At 35.9% G+C, this 24,524-nt stretch overlaps 4 protein-coding genes across 4 annotated transcripts; 3 read left to right on the plus strand and 1 right to left on the minus strand.

Moving 5' to 3' along the window:
• Positions 1 to 1,016: 1,016 nt before the first annotated feature.
• On the minus strand, positions 1,017 to 2,549 carry LOC129296341 (protein TIC 21, chloroplastic-like). Its single transcript, XM_054934932.1, has 3 exons — positions 2,213 to 2,549; positions 1,727 to 1,984; positions 1,017 to 1,244 (listed from the first exon to the last, which is right to left on the minus strand). The coding sequence occupies exons 1-3, from the start codon at positions 2,519 to 2,521 to the stop codon at positions 1,017 to 1,019; spliced, it is 795 nt and encodes a 264-aa protein (XP_054790907.1). The 5' UTR covers positions 2,522 to 2,549.
• A 3,980-nt stretch (positions 2,550 to 6,529) lies between these two features.
• LOC129296342 (receptor protein kinase-like protein At4g34220) lies at positions 6,530 to 9,537 on the plus strand. The gene is made up of 2 exons (XM_054934933.1): positions 6,530 to 8,423; positions 8,601 to 9,537. The coding sequence occupies exons 1-2, from the start codon at positions 6,803 to 6,805 to the stop codon at positions 9,257 to 9,259; spliced, it is 2,280 nt and encodes a 759-aa protein (XP_054790908.1). The 5' UTR covers positions 6,530 to 6,802; the 3' UTR covers positions 9,260 to 9,537.
• Positions 9,538 to 11,943: 2,406 nt separating this feature from the next.
• On the plus strand, positions 11,944 to 13,527 carry LOC129296343 (probable carbohydrate esterase At4g34215). The gene is made up of 2 exons (XM_054934934.1): positions 11,944 to 12,733; positions 12,986 to 13,527. The coding sequence occupies exons 1-2, from the start codon at positions 12,119 to 12,121 to the stop codon at positions 13,187 to 13,189; spliced, it is 819 nt and encodes a 272-aa protein (XP_054790909.1). The 5' UTR covers positions 11,944 to 12,118; the 3' UTR covers positions 13,190 to 13,527.
• Positions 13,528 to 20,057: 6,530 nt separating this feature from the next.
• On the plus strand, positions 20,058 to 23,896 carry LOC129296344 (D-3-phosphoglycerate dehydrogenase 3, chloroplastic-like). The gene is made up of 6 exons (XM_054934935.1): positions 20,058 to 20,092; positions 20,139 to 20,818; positions 21,366 to 21,742; positions 21,830 to 21,940; positions 22,007 to 22,102; positions 22,748 to 23,896. The coding sequence occupies exons 1-6, from the start codon at positions 20,058 to 20,060 to the stop codon at positions 23,417 to 23,419; spliced, it is 1,971 nt and encodes a 656-aa protein (XP_054790910.1). The 3' UTR covers positions 23,420 to 23,896.
• Positions 23,897 to 24,524: the final 628 nt, after the last annotated feature.

Here is a 24,524-nt window from a genome sequence, read left to right on the forward strand (position 1 = left end):
TTTAGGTGTTGCTAAATCTCCAAGCTAGAGGCAGAAATGTAGCTTAGCTTTGGATAGTCTAATTGAATAATGATTTTGTGACTCGTGGGTTTTGATCCATAGTTACATATGAACAAGACTCCCTATTGTATTCTTTTTCTTTTTAGTGGCAATTCTTGTTAACTATAGGACTGGCAACCATGTAGTTACTCTTAGAATGTTTGCAATGGACTGAGAAGTGAAGCATAGGGCTATGAAGATGGACATAAGCAACTTAGGCTGGATATAGATGTAGGAGTTTGTGATGGCTTAGGATCACGTTTTAATGGATATGACTAACATGGTCATTAGCTGAAAGATGATTATTGATTAGTTAGGCACAACCTATTAGGCAGACAGATTAGTAGGATACAATCATAATGACTCTCATTATAACTATTAAAAGTCCAAGCTCATAATCTATCCCCTCAACTAAGTGAACCCAATCCCTAGTGCTGTTGCCAATGATTGAACCACAATTTTATGTGTTAGTGCCTTGGTTAGTTTTATTCTCTTCTAAACTCTATTTAGTTTTTTGGTTGAAATTAATTATAAATGTGACTGTAACCTATTAGGCTCAACTCTAAAACTACTTCATGTAATTTATTACTATGATTGACCTTGTACATTTGCAGGATTGTACTAATCACTTAATTAAAAAAAAAAAAAAGTAGTTGATACTTGTTAAACAAATAGTTATTTGTACACAGCAAACTGCATGTGTCATTAGATCATTTGCCATTAGCCCACAGTTCAGCAACATGACTAATTTCAGCTAAGATTTTTCTCATATTGCTAAAGGCCAGATAGTAAAAGCTAATTCTTAAACAATTAGAAGTTATTGGGCTGCAAGTATATCTAAGATACTGAAGCAAACCATGTGTGATGCTCTTTCCAATAAGTCAATTTAGCTATTTTATCTCAATCATATTGTTATTGAAGATCCAAGTCTCCAACTATCATATTTCACTTGGAAAAAAAACAGGTTATATCAGTAGTCAACTTGAACCAACAAGTTTTACCTGCACCAAAAATACATCCAACGCAAGAACAGGGTTGTATCCAGGAGAGATTCCCTGATAATATGGGTTTGCCGAGGAAGTCAGAGCCTTGGCGACCAACAATCCAACAGTGGCTTGCATGCCAAGAATAGCAGCACCCATTCCCAAAATGTTCAGTACTATGCCATTCTTCAAGCTCTTTACTACATCAGCCCGAGCGGGAGCCTGAAAGCACAAGAAAAAGGTAAAACTATCAAGTGACACTCACTTAACAGATAAGACATCATGTTTGACAAGAATCATTGAAATTATCCCTTGTCAGCCAAGAAAGCCACCTCTGAGGCACCAGACTATTAGGAGCAGAGAAGAAACGAGGTTAACGTTGCCTCATCAATTCATTTTCTACATGTCAAGAAAAAGTAAGATTCCATGTCTCGGTGACTCTAAATAGATGCTTCACCTAGTATATCCAAGGCTAGCCAACGAAATTCATGTAGGGAGGCTTTGATCCAAACATAAAGGCGAATGCTGCTACACAATACAATCTAAAAAGCATTCATGAAAGCAAAGTTGAGACAATTTTATATAACAATCGAGTACTATTGCTGGGATTACCGTTAATTCAGAAGCATGACATACAGCAGCTAATACGGTCTCCAATATTCAGTATTTAAAAGCATCAAAGCTCCATTCATATAAAACAGTACCTTGGTAGGCTCATTGGCAGTTCTTTGAAGCTTTTCAGATAGCCGAAGATATCCAAAAGACCAGAACACAGAAACAAAAGCAGCCGCTATTCCACCAGCAGTAGCATAAAACGTAACTGGAGATGTGATCTTTCCGGTAACAACAACAGAAAACGATAATATTACAGCAGCCACAACGGTGCAGACTAGCTGACCCCAAAATCCTAAACTACCCAAACGCTTAAAATACCTCGCCGTTTTCTCCAGTCTCTTAGAAACCTATAGATCAAAACCACGAAAATGTCATGTTACACATAAATAATTATTGCAGTTGCATAAAATAAACTACATTGATCACGGAATATTCAACCCTAAAATGGAATTTAAATTGGTCATGGAATGATCCAGAACCAGAGAGATCAGTAACTCATCGACTAAGCTCGAGGAATTCAAAGACGTACCCCAGCGAGATAGAGATAGAAGAGGACGGTGCGAGAGAGGGAATACCTGAGCAAGTTTTGCTTTCTCTGATTCATCATTGGAGGGAGTGAAAGCAGTAGAAACCTCGGAAGAAGCATTTACGTGGAATGGGTGCTTCACTAGTCGATAGACAGAACCGAAAAGAAAAGACGAGGAAGACGAAGAAGCCAGCGACTGGAAGGGTTTGAAAGAGGGCACAGAATGCAAGGGCGACGGATTCGGCCTGCGAACAAGTCGCGGGAGCTGAGGTGGCGAGTTGGCATGAGCTGCCGACGAGACCGGCGTCATCGCCATGAAAATGCCAGCGCGAGCAGCCGGCAAAAGTAGCGTTTGCATTCTTACCGCAACAAGGGAAGTATCAGGTGTTGCCTACCTTCACAAGGCCCGAGTATATTTGAACCTGTTCTGCTTCTCGATCTCCGACATTGAGTTTGCTGTTACTTGTTTTGGGCTTAAAGCCCAAACAGAGAAAGAAGGACGCCCATGGGCTTTAGTTGAAGTCCAAGATCATAGTCCAGAAAGCCCAAAACCTGACCTTACCGTCCTGGATCATGATTTTCGAATATATTTACCGCCCTCTTTTATATTTTATTTTTGACGATAAATAAATCAGTTTAGTTTAAATTTTAAAATATAATTGGAAAATATTTTAAAATTAAATTACATGATTTGATAAAATAAAAGGACAAAATATTGACGTATTGAGGGGCTAGTAGCAAATTAAATTACTTGTGAAACAATTTATCATATTGACTACTCATACTTAAGGACACTAGTGAAACTCTTTAGAACAGATCGTTTGTTAATAAGTTTAATAATCTAAGGACCAGATTATGAGTTTCTTCATCTTAAATTCCAAAGTTTTTCGTGCGATCGGAGATGCATGAAGGATTTTGTTAGACACGTGAGCGCAAAACACTAAACTATAGCACGTCATATTAAGAAGGGAAAGATGCCTCTGGACCGTCAATGCTTCTGTTGAATGACATGTTTGGATTATTGAATTAAAAAAAAAAAAAAGACATATTCGGATTGAAATGGAGGCTCCCTCCTGCTATTATAAGATTTGATTAGAGCCAATGATATGAATTTGAATCTTATATTGTCAATATTCACATCATACGACAAGTACTTTGTTTTTTCCTTCGTTTGTGTCTGTCACGCCTCTTCGTTTCAGAGATCAGAATGAACATTTGAATCGCACAGAGTTCCAACAGATTTCATCCAAAAAGCGATAATAAATAGCTGTAAACAACAACTAGGGCTTCGTTGAAAAGATAGTAGTTTGTTGGCATGAGATGTATTACCCATAATGATGTCCTCTGTTTTTTGGAGATAAGGAGGACAAAGAGAATCGTCCTCCATGGGGTCACGAGGGAAACTCCATTCACCAAGATAATAAAAGCCTTTTTGTCTTCGACCCCAGAATCTTTGATGTTGTTTCTTGCTCTGATCAGACGCAGGTAAACATGTAGCCAACGTCATCATTAATCGGGGTAAGTAAACAGCCCATGATAGGTAATTTTGACCTGCATGAGTTCTACACAGTTGTACGCTTCAAAAAAAAAATTGCTTTCATATATTTCAAAAATGCCAGGATAATTCACCTTTTCTCTGGTTCGGTTTCTCTTTTACTACATTTAAGTGTCACTGAAGGGAATCGGAACCATGTGATGAGGAGCTTTTACTGTGAGTTTCACCACAGGCTGACAGAGACCCATTCTGTGCAGTGCATGTGAAAGCTAGGGGATTAGGGTTTTGCTTATTGTTTTACGGGCGTTTCCAATGATCGTGCCGTATGAGAGAAGAAGAAGATGCTCGCCCTTATCCTTTTTGGGCGGAGATTTGGTCCAAGTTGAAGGACAGATACTGAGAGAGAGGCCTTTCACAGACTGATAAGGGGACCATTGTTTCTAAGTTCTGCACAGTTTTGGAGGAACATGTAAAATTTCTGTCCTACGTTACATGAGTTTGCCCAATCATGGCTCAACATCTTTCCAAAATAATCATATAAATTAATAATGCATGTGAACTTCAATAGTTTCGCCCCACTACTCATCCATCCTGACGTTCCTTTTCAAACAGAGAAAAGTACATGGCAAAGAAAGAAAATCCATACTCACATGTAGAATTACAAATGCACATGCGCCTGTGAGAGAGAGAGAGAGTCAGCCAGTTGTGCGTGTGTGTGTTAAATTTTGGTAATTAATGTAAAAATATCGGAGTGTTGAGTTTTATTGCGGATTGCCTCTAATAACAAAATTTGTGCATAATAAAAAGAACTAATTATTTTATCTTTCATTTCTTTTCCCTTGTTTTCCGACAGATGAATAGATTAAAGAGAAGATAACTTAACAACTAATCCTTTTTCCCTTTCTTTTTTTCCTCCGAACACCCTCAGAGATACCGAAAAAGAGAGAGAACGGGGTCCAACTTCTCCATATGTGTGAAATGTGGCAATGAAATCATAACTTCCCTCTGCCAGACGCCAGGCTCTGTGAGGTTAAGATCATAATTTTATAAAAATATATTCAAATAATCAATATACATTGTAAAATCCGTCGAATTTACTGTGAATGAACAGTTGTTTCAACAATAATTTTTCTCATTAATTTTGGTGGACCCTACACATATATTATTTTAACAGTTGTTTTTGTCTGGCGTCTATTTAATTTAAAACACAAATCTCACGTCCAAAACACTTTATCTTCTTTTATCACACTTTCTCATTGCTTAACTTTGTCAATTATTTTTAACCCAGTGACCCCATGCATTGCACGGGCTTAAATACCAGTTTTATTATATATTATAATTAATTATGGATCTAAAATCATATTTTTATAAAAATATTTAAACACTTATTATTTATGTTTAAAATAATTTTAAACTCAAAATCATGTTTCTTTAAAATTTCTAAACGCCTTTATATATATATATATATATATATGTCAAAATTAATTATAAACCTAAAAATATGATTTGTAAAATAATCTATATGATTTTTGAATAAATTTTTAGAAAATATAATTGAAAATATGAATTACAAAGCAAGTAATAATAGCTTATGAAATAATCATAATTTTATATTTATAATTAATTTTGGCATGCATAATAACACGTGTTTTGATATTTTTTTTTTGAAAATATCATTTCAAATTTATAATTAATTTTAATATGTAACATAAGTGTTTATAGTTTTATCTGATTTTCAATTCTATTTTTCAATTTATCTTTTTAATTTTATTTTTTAATTTTGATTAAAATCAATATCATTAATCAATTATATAATATCACATAATATGATCAATTATATTTAAAATCAATCATATTAATAAAAAAATTTATAATCAATTATACTTAACTGAAATTGAAATACACCCTCTCATCTTCTTTCTATGATAATGGTACTGTTTCTGCAGTTTAAGCTTCTTCCAAATTATTGAATTGCCCTGTGAGATTGTCCAAGTTCTATGCTAGTGCCTTATTTGAACGGAGGCCCTTATTGCTTATATTAACATATGTATTGGTCTGGGACAAAGCACAAGCCCTGAGAAAAAGGTAGTCTAATGTGAATGGTTTGTCTCTTCCCACAAAGTATAAGCATTCTCGGTGAAATATATATCACAAAATCATGTCTAAATTAGTGAAAATGAACGATGGCAGTTAATCTGGTGGCTGATATTTTTTTTTACGTTTAGCTAAGTTCTGGTGGCTTTCTTCACATAGCTGTTAGACCTAAATTGATGATCCTCATGACACATTAATAAGGGGTTAGGATTATCCATCACATGTTTCTTAAATCTTCTGATGGCCATTTAATATAAAATACAAAAGACGAAAGAGGATGAGAAGTGGATCAGTTTTTTATAGATTATTATAATGCATAAGTGCGGTCGCTCCAAGTTTAACAAGAGTTGAATGTTGCAATCTGCAATAGCACGGAAACTAGCCCCCAACTACTAGCGCTATCTCGTGCAATTCTGATGGTTCCCATATGACACAATAAAGCATAAATGTTTTTGTCCAATCAAGAACTACTTTAATCAGCCAATAGAAATTCGAAAGGATTGACATACAAGAAAATTTATCATTGTTAAGAATCCATTTGTTGATGCAGTAATTAAATTTTCACTCGCCCAAATGGTGGGGAAGGAATGGATTCCAACTCACTCGGGTGTCTTGTAGTTTCAAATGGACTCATCATCTCTTTTATATTTTGCCAGTCATGACTCCCAATATCTGAGTTTTCTAAGCATAACAGCGAGAGTTGGCAGAGCTGCACCATAAAACTTGCTTTTATTATCTTTTGATTTGTTAGGTTCAATTCGTCTTTATCATCTCTTTCTGCTATTGCTCTCTGTAGTCTCTACCCATTCAATCATTTCGGTTTCCTTACTACCACTTTGTCTGCTTCACCAAGTACAATGCAGATAGTAGCAGCTCGTAGAAATAGTTCTCCATTAATTCTCTAGAGATTTGGTCAACAGAATAAGGAAATTGCGGTTGTTCACCATTTCCGTTTTGCTCCTCTCTCCATTCCCTTTTTCTGCACCATGAACTCGTAGCTTCTGCCATTATGTTTTATCACTACTGCCACCACAATCATCTCAAGGAACCATGAACTTCAACTCCAAGAATTCTCGTTTGGGGTGTAAAGTTTTGTTCTTTCATTTTCTTCTTCTTCTTCGGTCATTTGCTCTGAACCCTGATGGGGTTCTCTTGCTATCCTTCAAGTATTCGATCCTCAGCGACCCACATTCAGTCCTGGAAAATTGGAGCTACCGCGATGTGTCACCGTGCTCGTGGAATGGAGTCACGTGTACGAAAATTGGAGGCAAGTTTAGAGTGACTAGCTTGGCTCTTCCCGAAAGCAAGCTTCTAGGTTCGATTTCTGAAGACCTTGGGGTGATCGAACACCTTCGAGAGCTTGATCTTTCCGACAATTTCCTTAACGGGTCAGTACCCAATTCTATATTCAACGCTTCTGAGCTTCAAGTTCTTTCTCTAGCCAACAATGTCATCTCAGGTGAGCTATCTGAGTCGATTGGTCAGTTGAAAACTCTTCAACTTCTAAACCTTTCAGACAATGCCTTGGCTGGTTCGGTCCCAAACAGTCTCGTTACTTTGAAAAATCTTACCTTGGTTTCTTTGAGGAGTAATTACTTTTCTGGTAGAGTTCCAAGTGGGTTTCACTCTGTTCAGATTTTAGATTTGTCTTCGAATTTGCTTAATGGGTCTTTACCCGATGACTTTGGTGGGGATAGCTTGAAATACTTGAACCTCTCATACAACAAAATTTCCGGAACAATCCCACCAGAATTTTCCAAAAACATACCTGGAAACTCCACAATGGATCTCTCCTTCAACAATCTAACGGGTCCAATACCACAATCTCTGGCTTTGCTTAATCAGAAACCAGAGTCACTTTCTGGGAACTCTGATCTCTGCGGAAAGCCCCTGAAAATTCTTTGTTCTATTCCTTCAACTCCTTCAAACCCGCCCAATGCAACCACTTCATCAACCCCAGCAATCGCAGCCATACCCAAAACAATTGACGCCAACCCCGAAACAAGCGGTTCAGCAACCCCCAACGGGTCACATAATAAGCCTCCAAACAGCCTCAAACCATCCAGCATAGCTGGAATCGTTGTCGGCGACATTGCCGGAATAGGCCTTTTAGTCGCGATAGCTCTCTTGGTCTACCAACAACGAAAGAAAAAAGATGCTCAACCCGCCGAAAATGTTATCAAGACTACATCGAAACAAGACCCGGAAATCAAAAAACCCACAATCCCCTGTTTCTGGTTAGCAAATGACGACAAGGAGACATCGGAAGCGACGAGCTCCAACAGCGACCAAGAGAATAGTAATGCGAAGATTGAGATGACGACCGAAAACGAGAATCTCCGGAAAGAAGGGAGGCTGGTGATGATGGACGGAGAGACGAGGCTGGAGCTAGAGACGTTGTTAACATCGTCAGCGTATATTCTGGGAACAAGCCGAGGGAGCATAGTGTACAGAGCAGTGCTGGAGGATGGAAGAGCGTATGCTGTGAGGAGGTTAGGCATTGGAGAATGCGCGGTGGAGAAGATGAAGGATTTCGAAAACCAAGTCAGAACAATCGTGAAGATTCGTCATCCCAATTTGGTTAGGGTTCGTGGATTCTGCTGGGGAGTGGATGAGAAGCTCCTGATCTGTGACTATGTCCCCAATGGAAGCCTCGCCAACCTTTGTCACAGTAAGTCTTTTCGTTTTTTTTTTTTTTTCCGGCCAACCTTAAAGTAACTCTTCACTGCACAATCTGCTTTGCAATTTTCTTCTTGTGTTTAGATTGTAACCCCGTTAAAACTAAACATGTTTATTATTCTTCATGATATTTAATAATGACTAATACTGAAGTGAACAAATTATTCAGGAAGAACAGGGTCGTCGCCCTTGAGCTTGTCGTTGGAAGCTCGGCTGAAGATAGCAAGAGGAATAGCACGAGGCGTAGCTTTCATCCACGACAAGAAACATGTCCACGGCAACATTAAACCCTCCAACATCCTTTTTAACTCTGATATGGAACCCGTCATCACCGACTTCGGCCTCGACCGCCTACTTTGCAACTCCAACAACTTCAACCTCAAAGCTAACAGTTCGTCTCGCCAGCTAGCCAGCCATACCCAACAACAACAACAAAAACAAGTACAAGACCAGCTCCCTCCGATGGCTTCGTCCTCTTCTGGTGGGATCCACCCACTTCCCTATCAAGCACCAGAGTGGTTCCAAAGCATCAGACCCAACCCAAAGTGCGATGTGTACTCCTTTGGCATCGTCTTGCTCGAGCTTCTCAGCGGGAGATCTATCTCGGACTTGGACATAGGCCAATGGCCTTGGTGTGATGACGTGGAGGAGGAGAGGAATAGGGTGCTGAGGGTGGCTGACGTGGCCATAAGATCTGAGATCGAAAATAAGGAACGTGTTATATTGGGGTGCTTCAAGCTGGGGCTTAGCTGTGCTTCTCCTGTCCCTCAAAAGAGACCCTCCATGAAAGAAACTCAACACATGCTAGAGAAGATGATTCGTAGCTAATTGACTCTCCATTGCAATCATGTATCGTAGCCCCAGGCATGAATTTTAGATCAAAATTTCTTAGCTTTTTCATCTATATTCTTGTTTAATTTAAAGTTGATTTAGAGCCTGCACGGAAGAAGAAAGATGACCATTTGTCCATGTGAGGAAATCATTTTACGTTTGATTGCCGAGTGAAATACTTTGTCTGTAACCTGTGATCTGAAAGAAACTTCCTCTGTTTGTCTCCTTGGATTTCACAATGAATGCCAATAAATATTGACAGCTAGGCAGGAAAACCTTAAAAAATTGTAATCTGAGGCGGTGAGTGTTAGGACCTAGGACGTCGAGAGGTAAATGCATGGTGTGTGATTGATGAAAGCTTCTGATATCTACAACTACTCACAAGTCACATTATAGATTGTGACCACGCGTACAATGTGAATTCTGGTTCATAACAAGGTAACATTTAAACTAATCATCGATGAGACAGAGATCCGTGTGAAGAATTTGTGTTTGCTTGGCTTCTGGGTGGTTGAAGGATCACAGCTGTTTTAAGGTTGCTCATATAATGTGGTAGCGCTTTCGGTTTGAAGTGCTGGCTCAAACTAGTCTCCTGCTCATGCTCTGCCTTTGGCAGTCAGAAACCTTGGTTGGAAGATTATTCAGATTTGTGTTCTTTGAATGCCTTTCATCGCAAACACCAAACTTAAGTTTACAGACACTAACAAAGAAGTCAAAGAAACAGAAAGTTCATGGCGTCCATATGCGAAGGAAGGATTCTTCACAAACATCAGATCCAGAAAGCTCCACAAATTGGATGATATGTAGCAACCTGCGGCTGCCTCCCCCAATGGACAGATGTGCCTCTACACGTAGTCCCTGAGAGGGGATGGTCTTTTAATGAAAGTGACACCCAATAGGGATCCCAATTTGACCTTTTAATAAATGAAAAAAAAATCTCAATATGAAAGTTAACTTGGTAGAGGAACCATAGAGCGAATCTATGGTCTGGTCAAAAGGAGAGGAAAAAAAAAAAACGAATATGCACAGAAGGATTCATTCGCAAGTTATTCTTATTTTCAGTCAACAGAAACACTTTACAGTAAGCACAAGACACCAAATTCATGTTAGTTACTTTCTTCTTTCCTTTTTTTTTTCTTGGATACAACGGAAACTCAAAAAAAAAGCAGAACAAATTCGTGTTAGTTATTAGTAGAAGATAATGCAGTAATTCCGGGACCAAATTGACAGTTTTAAGGCAGCAATTATTGATTCAGGGCATTCCTGAGATATGACCAAATGTTGATTGAGCGCTGTGGGGCAATTTGACCATGATACTGCAACAACAAAAAAATATTTACCAATATGCTTTGCTTTTAAAAATATTTTTTCAAATACTACAAATTTTAAAACTTGACTTCAAGGACACTGAGCTCCAATTTTTGTTCTACGCACAAGCCAAATTTTGTACGAATTTTTTTTTTTCAAAAAGTGCCAAGTTCTATACTTATATTTAAAAAAAATAAAAAATTGATGTGACATGTGTAATAGATTATATTTATTATGACTTCACCTCAATATATATGATTGTATTTCATAATTTCTCTTTCTTTCCTCTCTTGTTGTTAAAGTCGATAATTCAAGTTAAGCTCGATAAATCAACCTGAACCCACTTGAAAAAAAAAATGTAGGGCTAATCTTAAAAAAAAATTTATATCTGTGTCTATTAGCCCAAATACCTAAATAAAAAAATTTTATTTTTTAAAATATATAAAAAATAATTAAATATTAATTAATTTTTTAAATTTTATGTTATTTTATATTAAAATATTATAAATTTGAGTCCTATACATCATTTAAGATCAAAAAATATATTTAATTATACCCATAATTGAGAGTATTATTTTATTTCTATTTATATATTACTCATAACATTTCCATTAGAATCAAGAAAAAAAATTACAAATCTCATTAACTTTAAGAAAATTAAGATACTTGCTTCCTCTGTTTTCAGAAACTTGTAGTTCAGCCTTGCGCTGCCTTCTTTTGGTGTTTACGTGGGTGTTGCACTTATCAGATGCTTCCCTTCATATTTACCGCTACTTGCATAGGCTAAAAGAGAGCTAAAACTTCCTAAAAAATATTAATTAAATACCTAGACAATAAAATTTAAGACAATTAAGGTATTGCGCCCAAATACCCGAACAATAATTGTCTTGAAATTAATGAAATTTGTAAGTTTTTTTCTTGATTCTGATAAGAATATTAGGAGTGATGTATAAATAGAAATAGAATAATACTTTTAATTATGGGTGTAATTAATAATGTTTTTTTATGAAAATATAAAATATATTTTTTGATATTTAAATGATATGTAGGACTTAAATATATAATATTTTAGTATAAAATAACTTGAAACTTAAAGAATTAATTAATATTTAATTATATTTTATATATTCTAAAAAATAAAATTTTTTTATTTTAATATTTGGATTAATAAGCACGAACATAAAAAAAATTATTTTTTTTTAACTTAACTCTACATACTGTTGTGCAGAAAAAAAAAAATAAAACTCGATATCATTGAAGTTAAATTTTAAAATTTGTAATATTTGAAAAAATATTTTTAATTGTCTTGAGGGTTATGACATCCACGTCGCACGGGTATCGTGTACTGTGCCAGACTCTCAGTCCGTGACCGGGGGCTCTCCTCATCGAAACACACCGTAAATTGTTCAATCGTCCTGACGTTGAATTTAGGTTGAAGCAACCATTCAAAGCACAAAACTTTCAGGTCCAAATCTACATCGAGAGGCTGCTTCAGATACCAAGTCCTCCTCCTAAGAACAGATCCTGAATCCTTCGCCTGAGAAAGCCATGTCAACGATTGAGACACAAGGACAGAGCGCAGACCCTAGTGTGTTGAAAGCCATGGAAGTGAGCACAGTTCCCGATCTGAACCCTTCCGATCTGCAAATCTTTATTCTCTCCGGCCAAAGTAACATGGCCGGCCGAGGAGGCGTCATCAGGCATCCCCACAATCACAACCAATGGGACGGCTTCGTTCCGCCGGAGTGCCGCCCAGATCCCTCCATCGTTCGCCTCAACGCTCACCTCCGGTGGGAACCGGCCGCGGAGCCGCTACACGCCGATATCGACGCCGCGAAGGTATGCGGCGTGGGTCCTGGCATGTCGTTCGCTAACGCTGTGAGGCCGCACGTACGGGGAGGAGCATTGGCATTGGTGCCGTGCGCGGTGGGCGGCACCGCCATAAAAGAGTGGGCGCGCGGAGAGAAGTTGTATGAAGAAATGGTGAAGAGAGCGAGAGAAAGCGCGAAGTCGAAGCGAAGCGAGATCAAAGCGTTACTATGGTACCAAGGAGAGAGCGACACGTTGGTTGAGCATGACGCCGAGGCTTACAGAGTCCACATGGAGAAGCTCATCCAGAATGTTCGCGAAGACCTTCATTTGCCTTCGCTTCCAATAATCCAGGTGACCTTTAAAAAAAATAATAATTGTATATTGACTTTCTTTATTTTCAATCAAGAAGTCTAGTCACCATTTTACTGTTACATGAGTGTCAAGATATTTCAACCAAAAAAAAAAAAAAGAGGAGATTCAAAAGAGATGCAAACGTGGTAGCTTGTTGATTGAGCCATGTGTTCTGAAAGTCAACACTTTGAAATGATATTAATGAATTATTGATATAATTGTGAGTGAAATGTGAGTTTGGGATGGACACAGGTGGCTATAGCGTCAGGTGATGAGAAGTACATAGAGAGAGTGAGGGAAGCACAGAAGAGTATTAATCTTCCAAATGTGGTTTGTGTGGATGCAAAGGGATTGCCATTGAAGGAGGATAATCTTCATCTCACCACGGAGGCTCAAGTTCAACTGGGTCAGATGCTCGCCGATGCTTATCTTTCCCATTTTGTTGCAGTACCGTGACTGATTTGTTATTTCGACTTTTCTCATCAGCTTTCTGATTGTCTGTCTGGCCTTTTGTTGTGTGGGGGAAATTTGGTGTGGATAGTTCAAGCACAGGAATAAAGGAAATTTGCGTTTGACTTTTGTGATTCAATGTTAATTTTATTCATGGTGTGTATGTTTTTCGAACAAAATCCATTCTGAAATTCAAATCTCTGCACTTACACATTAGAAAGAACAATTCAGTTTCTTCCCAGTTTCCAGTTTGGATCTCAACTGTAAAACTTCTGGGATAGTGAGGAAAGAAAGTCCAAATCTGTAATATTCTTTTTAAAATAATTGTGATGAATGTTTAAATACATGTGCATGTTTTGTTTGTTTGTTTTTATTTATTTATTTACCAAAACAAGTGTATGTATATTATTAATCTTCAAAAAACTTGTCCCCCCGCGGTCTCCTTGCTGGCTCCGTCCATGCGCATACACGCGTTGTGCTTAACACTCGTACGTGCTCTAACACGAGAAATAAAGAAGGACCAGATTCAGATATTATATACATATTTTCACCTTTTTAATTATTCTCTGATTACTTTCATGATTTTTTTTAAATTTATTCAATTATTTTTTAAAAAGTACAAGTCCGATGAGTAGTAGGAGGTTTTCAAGGGGCAGAATCAGGACACCAAAAATAAAAAAAAAGGATTGAATTTTTGTGCTGTGTCCCAACTCGTTCTCAAAGTCGTCCCATTCCATTATGAATTAAAATATAATCGAGATAAGATCGGGACGTTTCGCTATACAGATAAATCGGACAATGTGGGAGAAAGGTGTGGATAAAAATATTCATTAAAATTTTAAATCATATAATTTATTAAGTTTAAAATTAAAATAAAACTCGTGCATATAAATCACAATAATTTAAAATCAATTATTGAATTACATCAATTACAATTATAAGTGCATGACACATCATGATAGCAATTATCAGTGATTCCTAGGCTATAAAAGCAATAACAACAAACAAGCCAGGTATAATATTAAATTATTGTTCTTGTTCTTTAATTGAGATATGAAAATAAAGCAAGAAACACAATATAAACAAAAGTTATTAAATAGATAAATATAAGAATAAATTGTATTAGTATAATTATTAATATATATTATAAAGAAAAATATTACTTTATACTGCTTACTCTATATCATTAAAATTATCAACATAAAAAAATTTTAATTTTAAATAAAAAATTACACATATTAAAATTATAATTGATATAATTAATATAATTTTAATGTATATTTTTAAAATAGATAATATATGTAATAATTAAAATGGAACAAGATGTCTGGAGAGCAATCTCATATCCCGTCCTGTCTTCAACTCTTTTTCCGTTCCATCTTATAAAATTTCATTTTGATTGTCTTTGAACTTAGACAAAATCCATTCTGATACAAGCGAGATAAAATTAAGTTAATAAAAAATAAAAAAAATACAAGTTAAACACCCTCTTCTAGCAGCACTCCACTGTGCGTATGGCACACGGGAAAGTGAGATGGATCCGCAATTGATTTGTGGGCCGTTTCCTGCCGTCAAGTGGGATGATCTTTTGGAGAAGCAAATGCCAATTTTTCTTCTCCAACCTCCTTCACTATATATGTGTGTGTGTGTGTGTGTTATTTACTTCTTCTCTATATTTTTTAATTACCTTTTCATTGCAGTCCCCAGCTCGTCTCTTTGGACTTTGGAGCTATCATCATCCATGAAAACTTGAATTATGCTGCATTACCATGTTCCTTTTTGTTGACTCATTAGAATTTTCACTCTAAGAAAATCAATGAGCCCTTCTTTCGTCGGTAAAGCCGCAGTTCAGTCATGCGAATTGGCAAAATTAAAAAAAGAATATTGTATTTCGGAATCAAAAAATCGTGAAGCACCTGTTTGATATTAAGAAAAGGAAACTTATATATTTGACATTATATATTTAAATTCCTTGTTAATAAATCTTTATATATTATTTATGTTATAATAAATTTTTAGCTAAATTATACATCACTCTCATAAACTTTAAACCATGTACATATAACTTCTTTAACTTTTAAAAACTTACGATGAACTTCTTTCAACTTTTATATTTATACAGATAACTCTATATAATTAATTTTATACATTAATTATCTATACATAACTTAAAGTTTATAGAATTTATCCCTATATCAATCAAAGTTTTAGGGTTTAAATACACACAAAAATAAAGCTTAAGGGGGTATAGAATTAATAGGTAGGGTTTATTTGTATAAATTTGAAAGCTTAAAAAGATTTATTATTATAAAGACATACTCCCTCCGTTAAAAAATGTAAGGCATTTTTTGAGAAAACAAATGTTCAAGAATATAAGGCATTGTTAGTCTTTGGAGGTATAATTATTATTTTTTTAAAACTGCTCTTATTGATAGTTGTAACACCCTCAAATTCACAAACCGATTTTTCGTAAATTATTAAAACCATTATCATGGTAGAAAATTTTCTTACCATGATACATCCAAGACATAACACAAGTCTTAAAATATCCAAAAAGGAAACTAAAATCATGAGAGACAGACATAATCCTCATGTCATGATATTCAAATCAGATCATAAATCAAGAGGGACAGACATAATCCTCTTGGTCATATAAATACTTTTAATAAAAAGGATTAGAGTTTACATGCTTCACAAAGAAGATATGTCATAAGTTGGCACAAGATATATTGTATAATTTAAAATAAGAGGCAACGTAAAAGATGGTGTCTCATACACCATAGTTACACCTCTGGTGCTTTCTCGGCCGGACTCGCTCCTGTAAAAATATTAACCACGGGGAATGAGACTTAAAAGTTCCAGTAACCAAAAATTAATATGTAATGATGCATGTGGATGTAGCTAATCATGCGATTACTAAATGGGCATACAAAACATTTAACCGAACAATACTTTTAAACAAACCGAACAAGTATAGAGCCAATAATTCGGGCCGAGCCCAACGGGCTAGCCCGAATTAGCCCTAAAAATTTTAGGGCTGGGCTTTAAAAAAATATTTTTTTATATTCAGGCCTATTCGGGCCTGCCCGAATAAGCTCGAAAAAATTCGGGCCAAGCTCGATCGGGTTCTGGCTTGACCCGAATACCCGAATAAAATTTTTTTATTTTTAAAAATATATAATATAATAAATATTAATTAATTATTTAATTTTTAGGTTATTTTATACTAAAATATCATATATTTGAGTCCTAGACATCATTTAAGTATTAAAAATATATATTTTATATTTTTTTATAAAATAAAATAATTAATTTTAAAGTAAAAAATTTAATTAAAAATAATTTTAAAAATACAATTCGGGTATTCAGGCCGCCCGAAGCCCGAAGGAATTCGGACCGGGCTTGGCCATTCAGGCTTTTTAAAAAAACGGGCCTGTTCGAGTTCGGGCCTGTTCGGGTCGGCCCGCTCGAATTCCCAGCTCTGAACAAGTATTTAATTTGTATGATTGCATCTTATATCCTCCTTTCGCCGTGCTCGGACGCCAAACAACCCGGCCAAAGGTGAGTTGGACCAAGCGACATGCCACTCATTGGGTCTAATGAGGGCTTACCACGTGGTAATAATTAACTGAAATGCTAATCTAAACAGGAAATTTAGAACATACCTAAAAAAAAATATAATCCCCCCTTGCGAGAAAACGTTGAGCAACGTGAGAGAAAGAGAGAAAAATAATATAAAAATAGAATTGTGGTCCCAAAATTATATTAAAAAAAAACTATAGACTTGAATTTAATTATTCAAATTTTTGGACCATTACTTGCAATTTTTACAAATTACATCTTGAACTCTTAGTTGCAATTTTCACAAATTACAATAAAAATTTTCTCATGCTTCTTCCACAATGCACCTCCTCTTTTTATACATGAGGAGGTGCCTTTTATTCCCACATCTAACCGATGTGGGGCTAAATCCCCTCCCTTTTTTTTTACTTTCTTTTCTTTTCTTTTTTTTAACTCACACACACACATTAATAATTTTTTTTAAATCTTAAAATTATATCTTAACAACATATTTCTTATATAATTTTAAATTTAAATTTTTAATTCATAATTAAATGCCTAACTATATTATTATTTTCAAATAACCTCAAATAATATAAATTTCTATTATTATTATCATTTTTAAAAAAACTTAAATTTCATAAAAAAAATTTTATCTAAAAATTAGGATGTTACGATAGTGACTTTATATTTATTATAAGGTATCTAATAAAGATAAATATAAAAATATATAATTAATTTGAAAATAGGTAACAGTTTTATTAAAAAATAAAATTTAATTAAAAATATTTTATAATTTTTAACAGAAGGGAATATTAAATATAAGAGTTTGAGTACGGAAATTTTTTTCACTAAGATCGGATCAAAATCTTGAGAAATACGGCACCTACCGAGCGCCCTCCTTTCATCACCACTGGCTTTCAATCATTCTTTAGTTCAGAAAAATAATAATTATATATGTTTGCTTCAAGTTGCGTGAACATATAAAATTAACCATCGGCGGATGATTACTATGGATTTTTTTTTTCCCCCACGCGCCAGGGAAAGCGTCACGCAATAACATGCACCTACGGGGGGCACCTAAGAAAGTGAAAATGAGCATTGCAAACATATTAATAACAAATGAAGATGTTCCATTATTCAGGCATGACTAGAATTCAATGTTTTTCTGATTCTATTGATGCCTTAAATTTGATTATCATAGGAGGAGCTCTGCTCTTTTAGAACTGCAAAGTGGAGCTTTATCTTTCCTCCAGAGAATGCATTAGATTTGCCAACTTCATGGCCAAGGAAGCTTATGATATCGATCAACACATGTTGTTCCAGAGTTCCCACACGCTGTTTTGGTTTTTATTTTGATGGTCTTTATGGGCCTTAAGCCGATATCACTTAAGAGGATAAAATTTATTGTTATTATCGTTGATCTTCATGGACCTTGCAGGGGCTCTGATATGTAACCTGTAACTTTCTCAAGCTATTAGTTTGCCCTTTTATGCGTCTTAATTTAATTAAAAATAAAAATCTTAACTATATAATATTAAGTATGTAAATTTTTATATAATTTAAAATTGTCAAAACAGTTCCATGTACCATGTCAATACATATAATATTTCATTCCATTTTTTTGGGTGTAAGTTAAATATCAAGAAAGTGTATGCATCTTTTGTTTTTGCCAAATCAATGAATTTTGATCGAGAGTTGCATAATAATACACGTGATTGCTAGTAAATTAACAAACAATGTTAGTAAAATAATAAGTCAAGTTTGAGTTTTAACAAGTTATTAGTATTAAACATGTAAAGGACAGTGTCAACAAGTGTTTCCATTGAATCAACAATCATTATTAGCAAAATAACAAGTAATATTATTAACAAGTTTACTTAGTTTTGGTTTGAAAGTTTGGATTATGTTATATATTATATTTGACACTATGTTATCAAGAAACACTATTGGCTTGGTGGTTATTAAACTTTTTTTAAAAAATTATTTTAAAGGAATTTTGGTCTTTTTCTAACAAAATATAATTTCAATTTAATTCCTTGATCTAGTATTGCAATTTCAAAATTTCTTGAAACTGATTTGAAATTAAGCTTCATCCCTAATCTTGTAATGAAACTCTCCCTTTAAACAAAATCACAAATATCAATAAAGTTAATTAAATAAATGCACTTTATAATCTAATTTTTTTAAAATAAAAATATAAATTTTTAAAAATACCTTCATTTAATATTCAATTTATGAAAGAATATTAAGAAAAAATATATTTAAAAAATAATATTAAAAAATATTATTAATAAAAGTTTATTTTTGTTTAAGTGTTTTACGTTGTTAGATGTCGAACGTTTTCAAAAAATACTCATATCTTATAATTTAAAATAAAAAGAGTATATAATTATATACACAATCTCTATATATTATAAATATTGTATTTTTTTTTTTTTTGCTTTCCAGCGCGACAAAGAAATAAAAGAACTTTTCCCCAACTTTTAAGACCAACCATCATTAGATTGTAACACATACTCTCTCCAAATTATAACACAAAATATCTTTTAAAAATCTTATTTAATTTAAAATATAGAGTATTATATAATTTTTTATATTTATTTTTTAATTATATCTCTATTTTATTTATTATTTTTTTTAAAAAAACTATGATTTAAAATTTTAATTAATATTATCAAGGCTCTTATATGAGATATTTAAAGAGAGTGTAAATAAAAAGATATCTACATTTTTAAGAACTTAAAATTTTAACTAATATTATTCGTAAATCGTGAATCAGTCAATTATGACTTATATTGTGATCTAAAGGAGAAATCAATACTAATTATAAAATCTTATCACAAATCCACTGTAGTTAGCCGTAATTAATAATAAAAATTTAATGTATTGCGTATATTAATATTAGATTTTTTTTTGGATAAAAAAAGGGAAATACAAACCAAGTACCAACTTAAAAATAAAGCCTAACAACACTTTCATCAATCACCGCGTTCAGTAATAAAGGATGGGAGTTGATCAAAATATGATTAAATGTAAAGTTATGCGTACCTAAACTATCAGCGATATAATTTAATATTAGATTTTTTTGAAGCGTTGGTTATAAAAGACATCTATAGTCCTTCCATGGTGGAGTACACTGGCGTCCGGATTCCATGTTGGGAGGCGCATCCAGATTCCAGTTAACACCACCCCCCAAAAAAAAAAAAAAAAAAAAAAAAAGACCGTAGACGTAATTCTCCAAACTTCGGTGAGTGTCCGGTAATTGCTTGCGTCCAAAGTAACACTTGCAAGGATGAGAAAACCATGGGAAATGGGACACACAGACTTTGGACCTGTGAGTCTTCAGTGACCAGTTTTCTGGTTAATATTACTGGCAAACTCTGCTTATCAGCGCGTGCAACTCAATCTCCTTGGTATGGTATAAAACACCCCTTCCCTCGCATTTTCGTTTCAGCTTTCCTCATCAGTCGGCGGCGCAATTTTTAGCCGAAGGCAGGCTACACCCGAACTTACCAACCCCATCATCAATGGCAGCCTCAGCATCACAAACCCTCCGTACCCAGTCCCTCTGGAGATCATCGCTCTCCCTCTCTTCCAAACCCTTTCTATCCTCACACTTCTCCGTCTCTCTCCGCCAACGCAGGACCCTACCCGCACGGCCCCTCGTGGTGGTGGTCTCCGCGGGTCTTGATTCCAAGCCCACTATTCTAGTATCGGAGAAGCTCGGCGAAGCTGGGCTCAAGCTGTTAAATGAGTTCGCCAATGTTGATTGCTCCTATAATCTGAGCCCCGAGGAACTCTGTACCAAGATTTCGCTCTGCGATGCGTTGATTGTGCGCAGTGGAACTAAGGTCACCCGCGAGGTGTTCGAGTCTTCTGGTGGAAGGCTCAAGGTGGTTGGGAGAGCTGGCGTTGGAATCGACAATGTTGATCTGGCGGCGGCGACCGAGCATGGATGCTTGGTGGTGAATGCACCCACGGCCAACACGGTGGCGGCCGCCGAGCATGGAATTGCGCTTTTGGCCGCCATGGCTAGGAATGTTGCACAAGCTGATTCGTCCGTGAAAGCTGGTCAGTAAATTGAATATTGGAAGTGTGTGTTCGATTTGGCCGTTGTTATGCTTTGGAGCATTTTATCGAATACTTTGTATCTATTTGATGTGATTTTGGTCTTAATTATGATCATGCATGCTTCTTTTTGTGCTTTAAATGAATTTGAGTAATCCACGAAAGTTGAAGTCTTTTCACATACTGGGATTGTGCTCGTGCATCGAAGTGCTTGAGAATATTTCCCGTTAGAAGACACACATTTCAAATGAAGGAGGGACGGCTGTTTTCGTACTTTTTAAGGTTTGATGAGATCTGCTTTGCATGGATATGATAAAGCTATCGTAGATTCGTTTGATAGATTTGAATATATTAAAGAACGGGAATGAGCGTATCTATGACAAAGTCAAAGTAGTTTTACTTTGTAGGACAAAGAAAACTATAGTTGAGAGCTTGTGAATATTGTCTTTCCTATAACCTTTTATGCAAAACAAATCGTAATGTTCTCTGTTTCTACCTCGCTCTTTTAAAGTCCATGCTGCTTGATTCACCTGTATGTTGGCTGATCCAGGGAAATGGCAACGGAGTAAGTATGTAGGGGTGTCCCTCGTCGGGAAAACACTTGCCGTGATGGGATTTGGGAAGGTTGGTTCTGAAGTTGCTCGACGAGCCAGGGGACTTGGTATGCATGTCATTGCGCATGACCCATATGCTCCAGCAGACCGTGCTCGGGCAATTGGGGTGGAACTAGTGAGCTTCGATGAAGCCATTGCTACTGCAGATTTTATCTCTTTACATATGCCTCTTACTCCCGCTACATCAAAGATTCTCAATGATGAGACTTTCGCTAAGATGAAGAAAGGAGTTATGATAGTCAATGTAGCTCGTGGAGGAGTTATTGATGAGGAGGCTCTCGTTAGGGCTCTAGATAATGGCATTGTAGCTCAGGTTTTTCGAATCTCTTTTATTTGGAAGAACCATGTGTTCGCTACTTCACTGTGAAGGAAGCTAAATAATCATGTCTCTCTGTTTCAGGCAGCGCTTGATGTTTTCACGGAGGAGCCACCCCCAAAAGACAGCAAATTGATTTTGCATGAGAGAGTGACTGCAACACCTCATCTTGGTGCTAGTACTGTGGAAGCTCAGGTATGTCGAGCAATTTGTTACGAGCCCCACCTTTTATCGTTTGATGAACTTTAAAATTTTGTGCAGGAAGGTGTGGCAGTTGAAATAGCAGAAGCTGTTGTAGGGGCGTTGAGAGGGGAGCTTGCTGCTACGGCAGTCAACGCACCAATGGTTCCTGCAGAGGTACTAATGGAAATTTATCATTTTCCCTTTCAAGACAAACAATCTTATACATTGAATTGTTGCCACAGTTCCTCATTCTTTCTATTGATAGCATTTGAATGGGAAAATGAACCTGCTTTGTAAAAGCTAACTGTACGGCATGAGATTTTTCTGGTTGTAAAGAGTTAATCTTAGCACATACGACAACAATAATAAAAAGCTTTATCCCACTAGTTGGGGTTGGCTACATAAATTATACGACGTCATTGTACTATATTATTTACCAAGCTTTTAGAAATTGGATTAATATCTATCTATGAATGAGTATGGAACAAATTTTTTTCCTTAATTTTTGCCCAAGTTTTAAACGTTATTTGCTCAAGTGGAATTAATTACCCACTTCAGAATTTTGTTTTAAAAACTCTGGTAAGAGTAATTGAGAATACTGGGAGCTTATCAATCAGTGGTAGCCCTTGATTTTATGTTATTCCATTTGAAATTCTGGAGTTGATAAAATTATCCTGTTTTAGTGCCGGCAACCTTGCCTGAGGGGCGTATAATATCATGTGATTCATGGATTGAAGTTGTTTTACATCATTTGTTCAACTTCATTGCAAAATTAAGGTTACAATTGGTTGACTTCTATTTCATCATTCCTAACTGCAGGTGTTGACAGAGTTGAAACCATTTGTTGATCTTGCTGAGAGATTGGGGAGACTGGCTGTCCAGTTGGTAGCGGGAGGAAGTGGTGTGAAATCAGTGAAAGTGACTTATGCTTCTGCTAGAGCTCCTGATGACCTGGACACTCGGGTACTACGTGCCATGATAACCAAGGGTCTCATTGAGCCCATATCCAGTGTTTTTGTGAATTTAGTCAATGCTGATTTCACTGCCAAGCAAAGAGGACTCAGGATAACCGAGGAGAGAATCATCCTTGATGGCTCCCCCGAGAATCCACTTAAATTCATGCAGGTCCAAATTGCTGATGTGGAATCTAGATTTGCCAGCTCACTTTCGGAATCTGGGGAGATTAAGCTCGAAGGTCGGGTGAAAGACGGTCTCCCTCATCTTACAAAGGTTGGATCTTTTGATGTTGATGTGAGCTTGGAAGGTAGCATTATACTCTGCAGGCAGGTGGATCAACCAGGTATGATTGGAAAGGTCGCGAGTGTTTTGGGAGAGGAGAATGTAAACGTCAGCTTCATGAGCGTGGGAAGGATTGCTCCTCGTAAACACGCTGTAATGGCAATTGGGGTGGATGAACAACCTAGCAAAGAAACTTTGAAGAAGATAGGGGAGATTCCCGCCATTGAAGAGTTCGTTTTCCTCAAGTTATAAGAGATTGATTTTCCGCTTCTTTTTTGGTCTGTTGATTTTGATTGGGAATGGCTGCTTGATGTGACCGTTTTATAGAAAGACTAGTTGAGAGTGTAGTTTTAGGAGGGTGAGAAGAGAATAATTCAAATTTTGCAATGGTGGGTTCTTCTCGTTTTGGTCAGCATGGAGCGGGTTTTAGCATTTCATCTTGGGAATAATTGTCCAGTCGAGTTGGTGCTCATCCGAGTTTGTATCAGGTGAGATAGGTTTTCCTGTTTAGTGGATTATGCGACGTCACTATGAGCTCAAATTAGTACGTAAAGTGGCTTTTAAAAAAAAGTAAAGTATTAATTAATGGAATGGGATAAATTCCATGCTCATCTTCAGTAAGCACTGTTTGTTTCTAGGTAATAGGCGCTCTGTAAAATAAAGCGGCAGTTTCGTGATGTTGAAGAGTCCAAATAATATATAAAATTTATGTTAGTACCTCATAGTTTTGATGTAAAGTGCATGTCTCCTAGCACTGCCATGCTGGTGTTTTGACACGAGGCAGAAATCTCGCCAAAAGGCTGTGGATGTAACTATTCAGAGACAATCAATTGTTAGAAAGCCTTGGTGTATTTGTCCTTGTGTGTGGGATAGGCGGCTTAAAGCAAATAAGTGGACACGTAAGACAAATCGTGTGGGGGACAGTGTATGTACCATGCGAGTATAAATTAGGAAAAATTGATGAAAAGGAATTGTTAAAAGAGAAATTGTGTTCAAAGATAAAGTTGAATTTAAGGATTAAATTAAATATTTTATTTATTAAATAATATGAAAAAATATCCAAAATGTCTCTCTACTTAACTAATGAAATTGGAAGGAAAAAAAAAAAAGACTGCTTATTTAACACATGTATTTCAAATCAAAAGTTGTGCACCTCATGTCAAAAATCATAAAAGGCAGTTGTAATTTGTATTAATCATGGGTGCAAGACTTTTGATTTGAGATGTAAAATTTTTGGTTGGGATGTAAGACTTTTGGCATGAGGTGTGCAGGTAGCCTTTTTTTTTTTTTTTTATCTTTTTAAATTTCATTAGTTTAAACAAAGACATTTCAATCATTTGTTCAAATTATTTGATGA

This window comes from Prosopis cineraria, unplaced genomic scaffold (assembly GCF_029017545.1).
Source record: "Prosopis cineraria cultivar Desert tree isolate PC_DT_omini unplaced genomic scaffold, ASM2901754v1 PC309, whole genome shotgun sequence".
In the NCBI taxonomy this organism is placed as follows: domain Eukaryota; kingdom Viridiplantae; phylum Streptophyta; class Magnoliopsida; order Fabales; family Fabaceae; genus Prosopis; species Prosopis cineraria.

Excerpts from the sequence above, each read along its gene's own strand:
- LOC129296341 (XM_054934932.1), bottom strand. The coding sequence starts at position 2,521 with ATGCAAACGCTACTTTTGCCGGCTGCTCGCGCTGGCATTTTCATGGCG. Across the intron at positions 1,985-2,212 it reads AGAAAGCAAAACTTGCTCAG|GTTTCTAAGAGACTGGAGAA; the intron begins GTATTCCCTCTC and ends TTTGATCTATAG. Across the intron at positions 1,245-1,726 it reads CTGCCAATGAGCCTACCAAG|GCTCCCGCTCGGGCTGATGT; the intron begins GTACTGTTTTAT and ends TTGTGCTTTCAG.
- LOC129296342 (XM_054934933.1), top strand. The coding sequence starts at position 6,803 with ATGAACTTCAACTCCAAGAATTCTCGTTTGGGGTGTAAAGTTTTGTTC. Across the intron at positions 8,424-8,600 it reads CCTCGCCAACCTTTGTCACA|GAAGAACAGGGTCGTCGCCC; the intron begins GTAAGTCTTTTC and ends CAAATTATTCAG.
- LOC129296343 (XM_054934934.1), top strand. The coding sequence starts at position 12,119 with ATGTCAACGATTGAGACACAAGGACAGAGCGCAGACCCTAGTGTGTTG. Across the intron at positions 12,734-12,985 it reads CTTCGCTTCCAATAATCCAG|GTGGCTATAGCGTCAGGTGA; the intron begins GTGACCTTTAAA and ends GGATGGACACAG.
- LOC129296344 (XM_054934935.1), top strand. The coding sequence starts at position 20,058 with ATGGGACACACAGACTTTGGACCTGTGAGTCTTCA. Across the intron at positions 21,941-22,006 it reads CTAGTACTGTGGAAGCTCAG|GAAGGTGTGGCAGTTGAAAT; the intron begins GTATGTCGAGCA and ends AATTTTGTGCAG. Across the intron at positions 22,103-22,747 it reads CACCAATGGTTCCTGCAGAG|GTGTTGACAGAGTTGAAACC; the intron begins GTACTAATGGAA and ends TCCTAACTGCAG.